This window comes from Euprymna scolopes, chromosome 11, assembly GCF_053919585.1.
Source record: "Euprymna scolopes isolate OS-2025 chromosome 11, ASM5391958v1, whole genome shotgun sequence".
NCBI classification, from domain to species: Eukaryota; Metazoa; Mollusca; class Cephalopoda; order Sepiida; family Sepiolidae; genus Euprymna; species Euprymna scolopes.
In genome coordinates, this window is record NC_136492.1 from 123,666,858 (window position 1) to 123,687,654 (window position 20,797).

At 33.4% G+C, this 20,797-nt stretch overlaps 1 protein-coding gene across 1 annotated transcript; it reads right to left on the minus strand.

The window, feature by feature from the left end:
- Positions 1-4,191: 4,191 nt before the first annotated feature.
- Positions 4,192-5,598, minus strand: LOC145288201 (uncharacterized). The gene has a single exon (XM_080136248.1). The coding sequence runs from the start codon at positions 5,596-5,598 to the stop codon at positions 4,192-4,194; it is 1,407 nt and encodes a 468-aa protein (XP_079992374.1).
- Positions 5,599-20,797: the final 15,199 nt, after the last annotated feature.

The window sequence follows — 20,797 nt, forward strand, 5'->3', positions numbered from 1 at the left end:
CTACATTTTACACATAGCGGCCTACTACGGATGTCATATATATATATATATATATATATATATATATATATATATATATATATATATATATATATATATATATATATATATATATACGTTAAATTCACTTCTTCGGAATAATATGTCTATAAGAAAACTACAACAGTGGCTTCTTTTACAACGGATCTCTGTTTCCTCTAAGAATCCAGCTATATATATATATATATTGATATTTACAGTCAGAAAATAACAAAATACACATAACATTCCAAACTAGTTAAGTATTTTAAGTCATGGTTGAAAGGGCTAGTGCCTTAGGTAAAACAATCTTCACAATTCTGTTCAAATTCCCCAATTTGATAGTAGGTTTTCCGAGCTAAATCAAACAAATTATAAAAATTCATCGATCAGAGCATTGAGCAATTAATACTCAGAGTAATAACAGCAGTCATAGAAATCCAAATCCTATATTAATATCAGGTTTCTATTGATTTACCTCATTTTTCCATCAGTTTTAAAAGAATGTTTTAATTTCAGTGAAAATGTTTCTTTAATTTATCTATCTTCAAACTGATCAACTGATACGTTATCCTCTTAAGGACAATCAAAGAATAGATGACATTTAATATATATATATATATATATATATATATATATATATATATATATATATATATATATATATAAAGATATATGTGTGTGCAAGAGATTAATGAAGTGCTAATATACTTGCAGTGTGTTTCAAAACACATTGAAAACAGAAATGCAGAGTAAATCGTGTTGTACATACCTGGTAGATAAAATAAGGGCGCATGCAATATTGCAATAAAAATGATCCATGTAAAAATTCCGATTGGCTAATATAACACAACGCAAAAAAAAGAAGGAAATTGCAACTATAATTCATTTAACTTATGAATTCGCAGATATTGCTATTCTTTCATGAACAAATCCATCGAAAGAGCTTTTATTATATATTGTATTCGCCAGAAGTGCAAAATTGGGGATCCTTTCTGCGATTCTTCTTTCTTAACTGTACACACATGCAGAAGTTCAGCGGTTATGGGGGCAGATATCTTGCTACTCATCTCCCTTCATAATACATTTGCAACTTTTTTTTTCATACAGAGATCACAACTTATCAAGTCCCGGAAGCCACTCAGGGATAAGGGTTAATGCAAGTAAATTACGTTAATGTGGAGATTTGATGAAGTGTTTACTTAAGGGGCGGTTCATTATGTCCCCGATAGCAACACCCGACTTCAAAGTGGCTTGGTATCTTGTTGTGGTGAAAATTGACTTTAAAAGAATATTGCGATAGACATTTAAAATCTAAGTATATATATATATATATATATATATATATATATATATATATATATATATATATATATATATATATATTTAAGCATATATACATATATTTATATTTATATTCATATATATATATATGCGTGTATATATATGCATATATACATATATATATATATATATGTATGTATATATATATATATATAAATAAATGTTACCATAAGTTTACTAAGGTAATCAAAATGGTAAACTTAAAATATATTATAAATATTAAAGAGTTAATATTTACAAGTAAACTAAACTCAGCCAGATATAAAAAGCTCAATAAAACCGAAAAAGAAATAGAGCTTGTAATATGAACAAATGATTAATAAAATATGTTAACAGACATCTAGAAAAAGAGTTAAAAACATATTTAATTGCACAAGATAAGTGGATAGTCCTTAATCCGCGGAGTTTCAAATAAATACTCTCCTATATATATATATATATATTATTCCTTAATTGGAATTTTTTTTGTTTTTATTTTGAGATGAGCATTTTTATGTTAATTTTATTTTTTTTATTTCGGACTATTAGTCTCATCTTTATTAGTTGTTGTTTGTTTGTTTTTTTTTTATTATAAAATTAACATAAAAATGCTCATCTCAAAATAAAAACAAAAAAAATTCCAATTAAGGAATAATATATATATACCAATCGGTACGGACCCGACTATGGAAGATCAGATAATAAATAAATGTGGATTTATAAGATCAAAGAATTCAACCTTGATCCCCCTTCGGGGCCCGTGGCGCAGTTGATAGAGACGTTGAATCTCTACGGTTCCAGATGAACATTGTCTGAAGATAGCGGTTTCAATCCCACCCAAAGCGTGCCAGAGGTAATTGGTCAAAAATGTGGTGAGACGACGACAACTACGGATGGCAGTGATGGCTGAGAATGCAGTTAGGAGATTCGAAGTTCCTATCCGTCGCGGTTACCACCTGACGAAGGCCAGAGGAAGTTGGCCGAAACGTTGTGAACCAATAAAAAAACAAACAAACAACAACTAATAAAGATGAGACTAATAGTCCGAAATAAAAAAAAAAATAACAAATACTCTCCTTCTCATCAGAGGGCAGGAATTAGCAAAATGCAGTATCGGATTTTGCATATAAAAGTATTTAATGAAACTACAAGTAAGTCAAAGGTCTTACTTGGTTAAAAAAAAGGGTGAGTTAAGTGAAACAGGAGGCAAAAGAAAAATAATAAAAAAGATTTAACATGAATGGATAGTCCGGTGAAGGGTAAAAATCCAAAAATGGTAAAATCCAAAATGGTCGAATTTAAAATTTCAATCCACTGCGTAAATGGTCCAAAATCATACAAAAGGCAGAGTTCCTTGGAAAAAAAGCACAAATGGACTGAATTTCAAGTCATTAAAAGTAAAGTACTAGAGATAATATTTGAAACACGTGTGTCAAGGCTGGATGAATCAAAAATAATAAGGCTTTGAAAAAAAAAAAAACAGTGACTATTTAAATTTGAAAAGCAAGGTCAAATATGGCGATTGCCGGGAGCTGGTGTCTTGTTGAAGTAGGAAGTTGGAAATACAGAAATAAAGATTGCTGAACTCACACAAGAATTCGAGAAAATTATGTATATTAAATTGAAAATATTACAAAGAAAAGGTTCTTGCAAAACTAATTGTGTTTGCGGATTTAGAAGTCCAATAAAAAGTTATTTATCGTCCAAAAGTCTTGGACGGCTCCCTGAAAAAGTTCAATCAAAATTCGGCGGCAAATTTAGGAGAGATTTTCCATAGTTGTCTATAGGCCGACGATTGATTCAAAAAGAGAGCGAATCTGTTTTTCCAGAATTCTGCTTATATTAAATGTTTGTTGATTGGCCAAGGAGCTTCATCCTAGCCAATCAAAATAGGGCTTTCAGAAAGGAGAAGTGGTCGATATAATTAGTTTGAACAAAGGGAGGTAACTACTTTTTTATACTCTCCCAACAACAACAAATAATGCGACGATTGAAATCGTTGCATGCTATATAAAGGCAATCAGGTACAATATTTGTGATTGCTACGTAAAATGTTTAAATTAAATTGTACAGAATATTCTCTTTAATAGAAATATTTAACAGGTAGAATATACCTTAATGTGTTGGGCATTATTATGGCCCATTTACAATGCATTTTTTTTTAATAATAAATGTATTCAGGATTAGATGTGGATTTCTTGATCCTTTTAGGCCTCTAATTGGCCATTTCTTCTGAAGGTTCCAATGGGTCCCTACATTCTTCTATAGGGTGGGGTGCAAATTCATCAGATTCCTCATCTGCTGGGGTGTCAGGAAAGTTGTTATGAGTGAGTGATAAATCCAACGGATATAAATGTTTGAGGCTATGTGTTTCCACTGCACCATCATCTCTTTTTATTCGAGCAGAACGAACCTTGCCATCGTTGCCACTAAATAGCTCAATAAGGGCCTGGCTTTGCCGGATTCTTGACGAGTATTACGTCGTTGATATTTATTTGATTGTGAAATTCGATTTCGTGTAAATCCTTGCAACTCTCCCTCAGACTTAGCAAATATTCATCGTGCCACATCTCTTTGAATTTAGATATTAATTCCTCTCTGCTTTCCAAGGTACTCACAAGGAGAGACCTAGTTATTGGTTCTGTCTCAACCAAACTGGGTGTGTCAGATTGGAAGGAGAGCTCACAGTTTATATTTGGATGTGTGTTAAGGGAAGCAGATCAATATCGGTAGAGCATCTGTAGGTCAGAAGTCGAGATTTCACGGCTCTTTTGATGTCTGATAGAAGGGTTAGAAGGTTAAAATAACTGGTTTGTGATCGGCCAAGTGTGTTGAATAGGCATGACTTTATCACTCTGATATTCTTTCCCAAGTACTTCCAACCCAAGGGGAGTATAAGGGTATTTTTATGTGTTTAATGCCAGCGCTTGAATATGAGTTACAGAACTCATTACTGTTTATGTGTTGTTTAATTACATCACCAATTAAGGCTGCATTAAAGGAACGTGCATTGTCACTGTATATGTGACTGGGAACTCCATAGGTATTTGAAAACCGAATCAAGGCTTGAATGAAGGCTTGTGTGCTCATATCAAGTACAGGTTCAATGTGCACAGCCCTCACGTTATTACATGTGAAAATTAATAAATACATTTTATGAGACTTTCCATCTCTTTGTACCCAGATGTGAACTGTGTAGTCTATGCCTGTGTGTTGGAAAGGATTGATTAATCTAACACGGTGTTTTGGCAAATTTATCAATTTTGGGTATTTGAAGGCTAGGCTGTTGAATTTCCTACAGGTATTGCAGTTAGAAATGACAGTCTTCACAGACTGTCTTGCCTGTGGGACCCCGTATCCGGATAACCACAATTTGGTCACTGTCGTACCAATACCCAAATGCCTGCATCGATTATGGCCATCCATAATCAGTAATTTTGTAAGAGAGTGATGTTTTGCAAGCAATATTGGATAGATTAAATTGAAGTCATATCTTGTCGAATTGGCAATTCTACCATCCACTCTCGAAATCCCATCAGAATCGATTAAAACGTTAAGATTCTTCACCAGCACTGGGATTTCCCTGTCAAGAGGATTCTTCAAATAAGCAATTTCCTTTTCAAACGATTGCAATTGCATCATCTTTATCAGGTAATTCGTGGCTGTCTGTTTTGGATCTGAATGTTCCTTCACTTTTCTCCATCGATGCACATACTTGAATACGAAAGCAGTTGATCGACACAACTTGCTGAAGCCCGATAACTTGTCAAATGGAATCAGTGGTTTCCTAACAGCTTCACTCAATGTATTATGGCAAACACTTTCCACATGACACTTATTTTCCGGGCTCAGACAGCTCAAAGTACTCGTAGGCCACTTCTCAGGTTGCTCAACAAGCCACGCAGGTCCGCATGTCCAGTAGTCCAATCCCTGTTTAAACTTTTCCAGAGTGATACCACGAGAAAGAAGATCAGCCGGGTTGTCGACAGAAGGAACATATTTGTAATGAATGCCCAACCCAAATTCCTCACTCAACTTCTCCTTCATTTCTCGAATATCTTTAATTCTGTTTCTGGTATACAGACTCTTTGCCTTTATCTTCTCGGTGAGCAACCATGCCAAAACAACTTGCGCATCCACAGAAACAAAAACGTCCTCTATGTTGACACCAGAGAAGGATCTCAGTATCATAGTTAAAGCCTTGAATGCAATATATACTGCAAGAAACTCCATCATAGGTAATGTCTTTGTCCTCATCGGGGCCACTTTAACCTTAGAAAATATTATGTGAGACTTCCCATTTTGCACGCCATATATGACAAATCCATATGCCTGTGGTGACGCATCACAGAACAAATATAATTTATGTTGGCTACCAGTGTCTATAGCATGTCTTGTAAAAAATAGATCACCTAGACCAGAACGGTCCTCGGCCTAATTCGACCAGGTAGTCATTATGTCAGTAGGAATCTTTTCATCCCAACCCAACTTGAGCAACCACAATCTTCGGAGAAGTATTTTTGCCCTAATTGTAACCGGAGCACATAGTGACAGTGGGTCAAATATTTTTGCTGCCTGGGCCAAAATATCCCTTTTTGAGAGTATGTTCCTCTGAACCATAGTGTTAACAATGCTAATAGTATCCAATTCAGGGTGATATTTATATCCCAAGACCTTTTCGTACTCGCAACCATGCTGCACGATTCTGTCATCCTCCGTTATAATGTCTCGAAGAGGCTCATAGTTGGAGTTACACGATCTCAACTGGAAATTTCCCGTCTGCAGCCGAGGCACGGCACTCTTATAGAGACTGATTATTTCCTCAGAAGAATTGTTGGTCATACATAAATTGTCGACATAAAATCGATTTTTCAGCATCTCAGTACATGCATCATTCGGAAAACGGCTGACATGGTGTTTGAGAACGTAATTTAAAATGAATGGGCTTGCATTGAAGCCAAATATCAATGTACAATATCGGAAGCAAAGCAAATTGTCTCCATCTTTTACGAAAAAACAAAATCTGTTTTTGTTCTCAACCGACCGGAGTTTGATCATAAGAAATGGCTTTCTTATGTCTCCCAATAATACATATTTGTTAGTAAGAAATAAGAGCAACAGTTCAAGCATGTGATTCATCATGTTCACACCCGGATAAGATGCTTCATTGAGGGAGTAACCACGCCCGGTCTTCAACGAACAGTTAAAAACAGTCCGGATTTTAGTGGTTACCTGTTGATCAGACTTAAAGACCGGTCGATGGGGTATCCAAATGTATTTGCAGAAATCTTGTGGGCGACTTCAATTCTCTCGATAATCCCTTTGCTCTCTTGCTGAAGAAAAATATCAGTAAAGGTCTTATCCAAGTCCCTTTTCTCCAATGAAAGCATGTTCTGTCAAGCACTTTAAGAGCGACTTGATAGTTAGAGGGAACAGAATCGATTTTGTCTTCATGGCAAGGTAGATCCACGAAATAAGAATTGTCCCTGAAGTCGATAGACTTCCTGAGGTTTTCAATCCTATTTCTGTCATAATCACCAATTAGTTCTTCGTCATGGGAAGCAGCAGCTGAGTCCACAGCAAACATTTTTTCCAAATTCCGTTCCACGTTGGAATTCTCAAATACATCTGGAAACGGATCCGGGTAGGAAGACTTGGGTTCCAATATGGAATTCAACTGTCGTTCAGGGCAATGGGCATATTTGGATATTGTAGTAGGATAATTGACAATTGTTTTGGAAATTCCACATCTCACAGGACTGACTTGATGAGTATACAAAAAGTGTTGTACATTACCAAATGGGGCAATCCCTTGAGGCAAATCCCAGGCCTGTCCATTCATACATTTAATGATCATGGAACCCTCCATGAACTGAAATATGTCAACTCCCAGGATACCCTGAATTGTTATGGAATCACCCAGTTTTTCATTTGAAAATGCCAATCTGTGTTTCAACTCATTCAGGTTGGACTTCACTTGGCCAAAGCTGGCGAACTCAAACTGCATACTGAATCCATCATCGATTAAAACAGGAATAGGGAGTTATTTCCCCTTTCCCACGTTAACGTTCAAGACAACCTGTTCAAATCGCTTCATAGTCACATCCGCATAGGTCTTCATTTTATAATCGGTTGGATCAGAATTTCCATCAGGATACTTCAGCTCCTTTAATATTTTCTTAGAAAAATATGAACGCTGACTCCCTGTGTCCAATAGGCAGTTAATAGTAGCTTTCTCAGATCCATAATTTAAAGAAATAGATACAACAGGCAATATGATTTCGTTTTCATAAACGTGAGAGAATAGAGAAACCACTCTCTTAGTGTTGCACAGGGGTGCAATATGCGCCTTTGAAAGGCATAAGCTGCACGTGAGGAGTGATTTGCTCTGGAGTCCAGGACAATTCTCACTTTTATGTTTTAAGCTGGAACATCCTGTACACAGTTTCAGTTGCTTGCACCTCTCAACTCTGGCTTCATAAGATGCAAACTTGGTGCATTTTAGCATAGTGTGGCCACGTGATGTGCAAAGTTTGCAATATGCCCCAGAAGAGCTTGTAGTGAAATTCTGTAGAGCAGCATCACCATTCTTTTTTTCATAGGTCTTGACCTGCCCTTTATCATTCTTCGAGGGGTTTTTCGTAACCCGAAAAAGTTTTTTATTTCGAGACAGAGCACGAACTGCCTCATTGTATTTTTCAAAAATTTGTGTTAGAGACGGGTAACTCGTGCCCACTCTGTGGTTAATTTCCCTTCTCAAGGCAACTGGCAACTTTTCGTATATAATATGGCTGACCAGCAAAAATCCGGGGGAGTTCTCCTCAAAAAAATCTATCAGATATGAAGTCCTCAATTCGGATAAATCCGCTCTCACCTCAGCAAGGTATCGCTTCACAGCCACAAATTCAGGGTCATATTGAGGAGAAGTAGAAATGATCTGCTTGAAGATCTCACTTATTAAAAAGGGACATCCAGGAATTCCTTGGTCAGCAAATCCACTGCTACATCGTAATTACCATCCTCCAAGGTCAGATGGGAAACCAATTGCAAGGCATAGTCACTCAAATACCCTTTCAATAAGGCTAATTTTGCCCTACCGGAATCAATAGACAGAGTACAGTTTTTGAATTGAGCAATAAAAATTTTATATTCAAATTTGGAAGGATTGATTCCACTAAAGGCGGCACACTGCAACTTGGGCACAGAAAGCAAAGGTACAGAGGTAGGTTCATTTTTCCGTGATGTGGTGGGGTTTTCAATAGTATTTTCAATGTCGGCAAGGCGATCATTAATATTAGCTCGAAAGCCAATTTCCCTCCTTTGCTCCTCAACAAATCCACACTCCCTTAAATCAAGTTCTGCTTTTATACACAGCCCTTTAATTTTATCATTCAAGGAGCGGACCTCAATCTGCAACTCCTTAATTATAGCTTCTTCCTCCTGGACGGTTTTTTTCTAAAACCTTCGCGTTCTTCCAACATGTCCGTGTTAAGGGAAATATCTTCCTTTAACACGTTTCTGGAGTCCATGAGCGCCCTAACACCCTTCAAGGTCCGGAAATCATCCATTTTACAGTTGTTTTGTTTTGGGAAAGGATGATGGTTTTCAGTTGTTTTTTTTTTAAACAAGTTAAATTTTGTGGGAGTATTGTTGATAATGTATGTGTATAGGCCGAGAAGAGTTATGGCCCTTGGACGTAACTTAGCATAAATGGAGTTATGGCCCTTGGACGGAAATTGGCATAAGTGGAGTTATCGCCCTTATATAAGGAGGCCATGTTTATTTACATTCGTATGTACGACGCCACGCTCTTGAACGAATGATGCCTGCTTTACGCGAACTTCAGTCGGTAGAAAGTTTCAAACTTTTAATAATACAACAGGAAATATTATATTATTTGTTCATTTTTTTGCTTTGGAACGAAATATTTTTTTTTTCTTTTAAAATGTTCATTGAATTTTAAACCCTTAACAAAGGCAGAAATATTATTTGTTCGTTTTCTTTTTTTTTTTTTGGAAACGAAATACTTTTTTTTCTTTTAAAATTTTCATTGAATTTTAAACCTTTAACAAAGGCAGAAATATTATTTGTTCGTTTTTTTTTTTTGGAAGCGAAATAAATTTTTTTCCTTTAAAATGTTCATTGAATTTTAAACTTTTAACAAAGGCAGAAATACTATTTGTTTTGTTTTTTTTTGAAACGAAATAATTTTTTTCCTTTAAAATGTTCATTGGATTTTAAACCTTTAACAAAGGCAAAAATACTATTTGTTCGTTTTTTTTGGAAACGAAATAATTTTTTTTCCTTTAAAATGTTCATTGAATTTTAAACCTTTAACAAAGGCAGAAATACTATTTGTTCGTTTTTTTTGGAAACGAAATAATTTTTTTTTTAAATGTTCATTGAATTTTAAACCTTTAACAAAGGCAGAAATACTATTTGTTCGTTTTTTTTTTTTTGGAAACGAAATATTTTTTTTTCTTTTAAAATGTTCATTGAATTTTAAACCTTTAACAAAGGCAGAAATACTATCTATTCGTTTTTTTTTAAGTGGGACTTCTCAAATTGGTATTCCTTTTCCATTTTCCTTGCCAATATCCTCAGGATTTCAAATTTTCTCTTCCCTTTTAATTTTTTTTCACAACAAGCTGCTAAACGTTATTTAGTTTTGCAAAATATGGCGATTGCCGGGAGCTGGTGTCTTGTTGAAGTAGGAAGTTGGAAATACAGAAATAAAGATTGCTGAACTCACACAAGAATTCGAGAAAATTATGTATATTAAATTGAAAATATTACAAAGAAAAGGTTCTTGCAAAACTAATTGTGTTTGCGGATTTAGAAGTCTAATAAAAAGTTATTTATCGTCCAAAAGTCTTGGACGGCTCCCTGAAAAAGTTCAATCAAAATTCGGCGGCAAATTTAGGAGAGATTTTCCATAGTTGTCTATAGGCCGACGATTGATTCAAAAAGAGAGCGAATCTGTTTTTCCAGAATTCTGCTTATATTAAATGTTTGTTGATTGGCCAAGGAGCTTCATCCTAGCCAATCAAAATAGGGCTTTCAGAAAGGAGAAGTGGTCGATATAATTAGTTTGAACAAAGGGAGGTAACTACTTTTTTATACAAACTGACCCAGACAAAAAGCGCGAAAGTTAGCGTTAATAATTAGGTCAGCTTAGATATGCACGTGAAAGTCTCAGAATTAATTTAAGAAAACTGATTAGAAGAACAAATAATATATATATATATATATATATATATATATATATATATATATATATATATATATATATATATATATATATATATATATAAACTACGTCATAGGATAATGGTCGTAATAAAATTAAATGGAGTGGAGAGTAAAATGTATTCTGGTGTTTTCATTATATATGAAAACTTGATATTTTTTTATAAACAAATCTTTCTTCGCTTAGTTACATCGAGTAAATTTTTAATTCAAACAATATAAAAAATCACGAAGAAGTGTATCTTACAAAACCGTTGCATAATAGCACGGGCACTTTTTATTTGAAAAATAATTAGTAGTTTTACACAATATCCTTTCTGAATTTTGGCGATGAAGATTGGTTATACGTATTGTTATGTGTCAGACTACTGCTCTAATCTCAAGCGTGGTTTTTACGAGTGTCGTTCGATTTAACCTCCAACATTCTTCAGGTATACCTTATCGAACTCGGAAATGTTTGAGGAACTTTGGAATTTAGACGGAATTTCGAGCGGAACGTTTTATTTACTTCACAGAGGGAGCTTGCTCTTGTTTCGTCTGCCATGACTATATAGAGGGCATATGTAATTTGCAAATGTATTTTTTCTGGTTGGCCACACTAAGGGGTGAACTTTCAACCTTCGGGAGAATATCCCTATTTTTCAATTGATGTTTTCAGGTACTTAACCACTGCGTCACGGGTCTTTGTGAGCAATTCTAGTACGAATTGTTTGAGCCTAAAACTCATATTTATTTCTAGGTCGCAATGTATTACTAATAATTATTACATATTAATGCATCTCTATACTTATTACTTGTATATATTAATTACTTTTCTTATTACTTGCATATATTATCGGTTGTTTATAATTAGTGGTTCCCATATCGTATTGAATTCTATACTAGGTTTACTTAGCAGTTAGTAATTCCCCAGCAAATGCGCTGCAGTTATGTCGTCTTAATCCCCGCCCTTCCCCTCTGTCAATAATGTGTACTTCGTTCCATAATAGTAGACGTTTTCTCTCTTTCTTCCAGATATTGTCAGCTATGCCTGATTTCCAATCTCTCAAAGTACTACGGATTTCCGATGTTCTTTTAACCGTACTGTCAATTGATACCACGTATTATCTTTGTACAGCTTTCCACATTTGCATGGGAATTAATATAAGCAGTTTTTAGTCATGCTTTTTTCTTTAAAAAACTTGACTACAATGATCTGTTTCCGGAGAATTTAATCAGTCCTGTATACTCTCCTAATGATATATGGATTACATATTCGTTGAAGTTTTCAGATAAGCCCTTCATACATGACACACCAACTGATAAGCTTCTGGGTGTTTTCCTTTTGTGGTTGGTCAACATTACTTAGCTATGATGTCATGCTCTCCGGATAGTTGTTTCGGTGGATGAGGGATTATGTAAAAAAAATCCATCTCCTCTTGATCGATCTGCACTGATGTTACTCATATTGCTTTTGCTAGTTGTTGTAGGCAACGTACGAATCGTTTCTTCACAATATATGGATGGTGCGAGTTTAAGTTTAGGTCCTGTCTCGTAAAGTTGACCTTCGGTATACTTGTGACACGGACCTTTGACATGTGCAAGTTATCAGCACATCCAGGAACGATAATTTATTGTTATGTTCTTTTTAAACAGAATGACTAGGAAGATTAACCAATCCGCAAATGTTGAGTTTAAAACTTGAAATTTTAGATGCAAGTTGCTTGGATATCGATCAATTTTTTTTAATTTGATTTCAGCCAAAAATAAATGTAAAGCTGAAGTAAAGTTGGGACAAAGTTTTTAAAAATTCACTTCTGCCATCTCTACCAAATAAGTCAGTAATTTCCTCTCTTAACATTTGATTATTTGTATAAAGCGCATTCAGACATAAGGAAAGCTTTTTAATCGGTCATTGGGCAAACATTTTGGGCAAAAGATTTTGAATTGGCGGTCTCTAGCAATCTATCTAGCATACTTTAGGGCTAAACAGTTGACATTATACACAATGGGTATTCAGAGATACAGCAAGGTTTTTAATACGAGTTTTTGCGAGAATTTGACTGCCAAGAGTCAAAAGTCGAATGAGTTCATCATTGCAGATACTATCAAACTCATCCGTCAATTTTTCTTCTAAACACTTGACATTTTGGAGGTAGGTAACCTAAACATTTGTCAAACTTTATATATATATATACATATATATATATATATATATATATATATATATATATATATATATATATATATATATATATATATATATATATACTTCGGCTGAAAAAATGCGAAGCTCGTAATCACGACGGGTCTAAGTGAAATCCTTTGCTTGACAGAGGTGCTAGTCTTGCGGCACTGATCACTTGTGATACAACGAAACAGGACTGTATGTCGATACTACCAATATATTTTAAATCCCCCTCCTTTTGGGGTTGACCATTGTCGCAAATAATCTCACTCGCTACTTAGTTTGTCTGAAAAACATGCAGTTTGAGCACTTTACAAGTGGCTGACGGATGTTTATTGTAATAGTCATTCGGAGTGATTAGTTACGGACATCGCTTCCGGAGTTGATGGGTAGAACTGCCAACTGCCATCACGGCGGTTCTAGTCCCAATACTTAGCTTAGGAGAGGTGCTAGTTTAATAGCACTGAGAAGTTGTGATACAAAGAAGCAGAACTGTCGATGACTACAAATATATATATATATATATATTTATATATATATATATATATATATACATATATATGTGTGTGGGGGGTACATGAAGTTATGAACACTACCTAAGGCCCGATCAAACGGGAGTGAAATTGTATCATAGCAAGAAAATCTATTCCTATAATTCACAGAATAATTACTTAATGTGTACATATACCATTTTTATTGAGACAGCGAAGGTGAAAATATAACAACGGGGGTAGGTTTTTTGCCACGTCGGCTGGAGGGAAATAATCGTGACAGCGGAATGAGGAGCCGAACTATTTACAACGCAGCGTAGCTCGAGGCGTTCCCAATTATAAAAAAAAAACTGTGAGAGCCATGGAGGCAAAAAATCTGGTGCAACTAGCCAGTAGCGAACTCTAAAACAATTTTTTGTAACAAAAAAAACTGAAAAATGATGAGGCCTGTAGGGAAGCGAACTCGAATAACATAAGTTTGTAAGCTAATGTTTGTTTTAATGACAACGTTTACGGAATTGATACGATATCAAAAGCTTTGTTTATTCGATGTAATACATAACGATCTATTACAGCCTGAGCGGTCTACACCTCAGTCTAAAATCATTTTCTTACCCCTTTATAAGAAAACTATATTTCCACAAGAAATAATTTAATATTTTTGCCCATTTTTGGAAATTATTTGTCGAAGAGATCATTTTAATGTTGCACAGTTCGTGCGTGCATGATGCGTTTTTTATCCAGTGCAATATTCTTTAATCACTTAAAGATTGGGCTTGACCCTTTTAAATAGAAAAATAAACGTAGTTCTTTCATCTAAAATTTCTGACATTTTATAAACGAGACAGCACATAATTATCGCTAGTAAATGTCGCCCTGATTACGGCAGCGCATAAACAGAGTGTGTTAAAAAACATTCATGCCTGGCACATTTCGTATTATAATTTCCTGTTTTCTCTGCGGGCAGGAATCGTTGATAAATCAAACTAAGCGTAATCTATAGAGCGCTTTATTGTGAATTAAGTAATGCACATCTAGTAAACTTTGATTATATACATCATTTTAAATGTACGTATATTGGTATCTCTGCCTAAAACTTCGATAAAAGTGACAAAATTTCACGATATCAGTATCGTTTTGAAGCCGACACTTCCGACCACCAATATCGAAAAATTAGCTGAAAAAAATATTCTTAGCCCCTAACTGAGAACATTCCTATAGGGAGACGTCACTTTTTCCGCCGATGTCTTCGAAAATAATCCAATATTTGTTAGCCTTAATAAAACCTTTGTCGCTTCCGGTTTGGCGATGGACTCAACTGCAAAAATGCCACTTTTTCCGCGTCCAGTTCTTCCTTCACGGAACGGGTTCGAGCCTGCCTGCCTGTCTATTAGCACTTTTTTCTTCTTTTTGCTCAACACACGCCTCCAACCCCCGTGTAACGGCGGACATCCACGCTAATATATATATATATATATATATATATATATATATATATATATATATATATATATATATATATATATATATATATATATATATACACTCTCTCTCTCTACACAAACACACCACACACACACTCACACGCACACACATATATATATATATATATACATATATATATATATATATATATATATATATATATATATATATATATATATACATATATATATATATATATATATATATATATAGGGGGATGAATGTGTGTGGTGTGTGTGTGCATGTGTGTGTTTGTAGAGAGAGAGACAGATTGAGAAAGAGATGTACATATGTATTTACATGAAGATAAACTGTTTATCCGAGTTTTTAAGACATGCTTCAATTTAACGTAAAAATATTATCAAGGGAAGTCATACATAATTTTAATTATGCAGCATGAAATGCAGCGAAAACACTGACAAATGCAGCTCAATATCATTAGGAAACAGAAATAGATTTATTCATAAGCGTTGAAGCGTAAACTACAACGAAACACACTAAGCAAAGGTGTCCTCTACGTGACTGTCCAAGGCTTAAACAGATAACGGTCCCCCTAATATGTACATAAATATCGAATACTAATTTAATACAGAAATTAACAATTCCAGCTAAATATGTTGACTTTTATTCACCCATGAAATGCTCACGTGCGAATTGCAAGACTTTTATACTCTCACTCTTATTAGTTTTAAAATATTGATGATTGATTTGTTTGTATTTCTTTCTCTGGGACACGTTATACCGTCTAATATAGACAAAGCTGGTATATATATGAATTCTCGGACAGATATAGGAACTTCGATTTCTCTTATTTCGAAATATGATTTTGTGCATTGGACGATACTTATCAGGTGTTAATGAAAATATTAATCTGGATCTGTGTTTTTTTTTCAATCAATGCTGCGCTATAAAATGGCTTGACAATATATTCAATAAAAAGGTCTATGGAAATTAGTGATTGATCACATTTTAGGTTCATTGTATTAGTTTATCGGAAAATAATTCAACTCGCATCAAGCGTGATAAAGGCAAATCATCTGCAGTACAATTCTTTGAATGACCAATAGTGTGGAAATGCATTCATTAGATGTAAAATAGTGAACCAGAGTCGATTGTGTACGCGGATTGAAGGGTTACAATTAACAAAGCTAAGTCAATGTTAAGAAAATATATAATCAAAGCTGAAATACAAAAAAAAAACTTTCCCATAAAATCAGTGAATGATATTAATGTTACAAGAAATAGAAACGTTCACCTAGATAATGAGTACATTATATATTCTAGACATATTCAACATAATAAAACATTTAGAGAAAGTTATGGTTTTTTCCAGAATGACTCTAGCAAGAACCGTCACGCGAAAGGTGTGTGGTAGATTGAATTATATGTCTAACACAATTAAAACCAATATTGTAGATAAACATTAATAAAAAGAATATTAATACTACCATCACAACAATAGTATTCTTTCTACTAATACGCGCGCTACTTCTAAATATAATAAAACATAAAATAGTAAATAATGATGAAACAACACGGTACAATTAATATATAAAACATGGTCACTTCTCTTTCTAATTTTACTTGTAATACATCTGGACCTGTTTATAACACTTAAGAAACTGCTTATAAGAGAATGCTTATGGTGTGATAAAATTTTATAATGAATTTGCATTATTGCAACAACCATTAGTTATGCTGATTTTACACTGGCAAGAATTATCGCTTTTCGTTTTAATCCGAATGGTAACATACACCTACACGCTCCTATTCCTCTTCCTGCTTATTTACGACATGTCTGTTTATCTCTTTCCGTCTTATCGCTTTAATATTTCTCGATCCTCCAAAATTCTTGGATTTAAACTTAATGCAAACACATTTGGGGGAAGGATATTAGTAAATCAGTTTAGTTGTCTTTATTCCATATTTTGTCAATTTAATATCCATTTTTTTTATTTTGTTGCAGTTATTATATTCATAACCAGCGCCTGTAATTCATGTTTGTTAGTTTCCGCATGCCACACCTTTCCTTATATTCCATTCATTTTCATTTTTGTTATCTTATCATCTTCTACTAATACTGATGATCTTTTCTATTATTTTTAACGGTTTGGTCCGCATTGCACCTAGAGCTCCACAAAATTATAAGTGTTGGCTTAGAATTAGTCAACTTAGTTATCCTTATGCTCTTTCCGTATTCTTGTTTTTTGTAATAAATATAAACACAACCAAAAACACTGGAACTGTCAACAAGGCAATAATAGTGATAAGGCACATAATAATAATAATAATAATAATAATAATAATAATAATAATAATAATAATAATAATAATAATAGTAATAATAATAATAATAATAATAATGATAAACTAGTAAGATTAAGTTACGAATAAATGATGAAGTAAATACATTGGGAACGAATAAACTATTGGATTTTAAGATACCTTGTAAAGACAGAAATACAAACATTTCTAAAGATGGAAAAAAAAACTATCTGGACAATTGAAGTACAGACAAAAAATTATATCGGGAGAAAAAAGAAAGAAACTATTTGAAAAATTTTCTCATAGGAAAATATTAAGCCAGCCGGAAGCTGAAACCATCTACATAGTACGTAGTAGTGATTTTAGAGTTATCCGAAATATGAAAACTCAATACAATTCCAGAAATGTTTACAAACAAAATGTGAAAATAAAATAAAATCTACAAATGGTAGAGATTAGGATTAATGAAAAGACGACACATTATAACAATGAAAATATATCTAAACGAAAAGGATACAATGCTGTAAGCAGCACTTGTAACCTGCGGACACTAAGCAAGCTAACTGAATTTAGACATTAACTGAAATAGAAAACGTGCTAAGAACAGAACAGTATTTTCGCAAGTGAATCGAAATCTTAGAGAGTTACTAAATCGTGCAACAAAACAACAATTGTATAGTCTCAAGTTTTGTTGACGCCTCATATAAGATAATGGCCAATATTAAAAAAGACGTACAGAAATACAAGTGAAAAATTCCATCATTTTCGTTGTCATTTTTCCTCAACATCTAAGAAAAACACCAATCGACTAGTTTAGGAAGAACTCAACCGATTGCGGTTGATTTGATAATTTAAACTTACGAGAAAGTTTAATGGTGAAAAATGAGATGTACTGAACATCTAGAAAAAAAATTCAAATGCGCTATTGCAGTGAGAAACATGACTGATAATGACCTTACTTAACGATGTATGATGACCAAAACCTCAAAAGATTTACACTAACACGAGTAACTTCCGAGATATTTAAACTAGTATATATTTAAAAAAAATAATATAACACTGAATGACAGAGATAAGATCAGGAATAGACTCAGAAAAATAGAAATACAATAATGAAATTTGCTGATAAATTCTTGCAATGATTGCTGGCTTTAACATAAACTGTAACATTGTGTTCTGTTATAGACATCATTGCGATCAAGCTATGATTTTTTAGGATGCTTATGTCGTTACACGTGGAAGAAAGTGCACCCCAATATATATATATATATATATATATATATATATATATATATATATATATATATATATATATATATATATATTTATAGCCTTTGAGACTTTGCACGACCGGTAGCCACAGTCGATTGAATATTTCTTGGGGCGACTAAAAGTCATAAAACAGTCGCCCGCCTGTCGATAATTTATTTTTAAATAGAGAAACGGGAAAAAAAACTGATTTACGTTACAACTCTCAAATATGCGGTGACTTAGAATAACCTATGTCTCACCATTTGTGAATTCCTTCATCTCTAGATGTGAGACCGTTGGAGTATTGAAAAAAGAGTAGCCACGCTAAATGTCAACAAGAGGTCAAATTTACACATTCGGCGAGTAGTGAAAATATCGCCTTCATTTAGTTCTCTTATTTTGAAATTCTCAGCATAACTTTTCTAGTGGTTGAATATTTAGTGGATTCCTCTTGTGAACATTGATCTTCAATATTTTCCTCAGATTTTCAATTAGATTTATGTCTTGAGACTGACTGGGCCAAATAAGAACGTCAATTCCGTTATTTCTAAGCCATTCTTTGGTTAGTTTGACAGTCCTCTTATAATAATTGCCCTGTTGAAAGACAAAATTACTATTATGCCCCAACAATCTAGCAGATATCTGGATATTTCTCTCCAAAATCTCCCTGTAAAATCTTCTATTCATTCTACCATTGATGATTTCTAGTTCACCAATACCTTTCGATGAAAAACACACTTCCTACTATAATCGAACCACCGCCAACCCTCATCGCAGTGATGGTATTCTTTTTGTTATAGGCATTGCTATTTTATGTCATGCATGTTTTGCTGTGTTTCTTCCAACGATTTCGATTTTCGTTGCGTCTGGCAAGATTACCTTGTCCCAAAATGCTTGGGTCTGCTCCTATATATGTTTACCTAATTCACACATGATCTGGCACGTTTAAGCTTCAAAAATGTAATTTACCTGAGGGCTTTGATACTAAAGCTGCGCGATTTAGAACTCTACGGATTGTATCCTTGTTCACATTAATCCCAGCTTCTCTGAGATCGGTTTCAATTTAACCAGCGATAAAAAATGTGTTTTTACTACATTTCTGCTTGGCCCCCTGAATTTTTCGTTAAATTCCCTTTACCAATCACAAGTTTCAAACTGATCTAAGTTGTAGACCAAGTTTCCTTCATATCATTCGATACCTTTTTACTTCTTTGTGCTTATCAATGACGTTTTCAGGAATGTTTATTGACAACTCTTTAGTTTTAGGAAGTTTTATAAACGCAATGACTGACTTTGAAATAGTGCGCCCTAACTGTAAGAATTTCTTAAAAACTATTTAAATATAAAGCTCTCTGACTGGTCAGTGATAACACGTTCGCATTATTACAACGCACCAAGCAAAAGTCATTTATATTTATTTCGGAAAAATATATTTTTTTTAAATGTGTATCCAATACTTTTGCGTTTGTAAATTCATATTTTTCCTTGAATATAAACTTTCTTAACTTTGATTTTGTAATTCCAACTCAAAATATTAGTTAGAATTGTAGTAGGAATATACTGACCAAATTTAAGGTATAATCATTAACCTTAATAAAAATACCGAAGAAAAAAATAATGTATCCAATACTTTTGCGTGGCCCTGTTTATATATATATATATATATATATATATATATATATATATATATATATATATATATATATATATATATTTATATATATATGAACAGGTATATACATATGCATATGCGCATATATATATATACATATACCCCCCACATATATATATATATATATATATATATATATATATATATATATATACGCACACACACACACACACACATATATATATATATATATAAATATATATATATATATATATATATATATATATATATATATATATATATATATATATATATATATATATATGGGTGCGTGTGTGGGTGCGCGCGTGAGTTTTTGTGTGAGGAGGACTTGATAAAGAGCGAATTCAATAAGATTGCTTTTGAAGTTATTACCAGTTTTATGTAAAACAAATCTTATTTATTAGGTTCCGTTTAGACACAAGCTTATAAACATGCTAATTTTGTGTAGATGTATTTTTTAAGTATTTTAGCATAATTTACTCATTGTCATTCTTTTTTCCTTCTCTTTACGTATTGAACACTTTATAATACTTAATGTTGCTATAGTCAATAAACCTGTAAGCAAGTAAAATAATTAATAATTACAAATTCAGAGTTCCGCAATAAATAGGAATATTCATACGCATGTGGATAATCGAGTTTAATATAAACACCGCTAACATTTTTAAAGCAGAAACAATAAGAATAAAATTCATAACCAATGGAATAACAGGATAATCGTAAGTAGTATTGAACAAATTATAGAAATATCTACATACAAACAACTGCACTTACATAGAAATAATCAGCAGCTGAATTAAATGCATTGTCAGTACAATAAAACAAGCGATACTTTATATGAGTGTGTCATGATGTTCCACCTCATAGAATGTTCAACAAAATTTATACGAAGGC

Excerpts from the sequence above, each read along its gene's own strand:
- LOC145288201 (XM_080136248.1), bottom strand. The coding sequence starts at position 5,598 with ATGAGGACAAAGACATTACCTATGATGGAGTTTCTTGCAGTATATATT.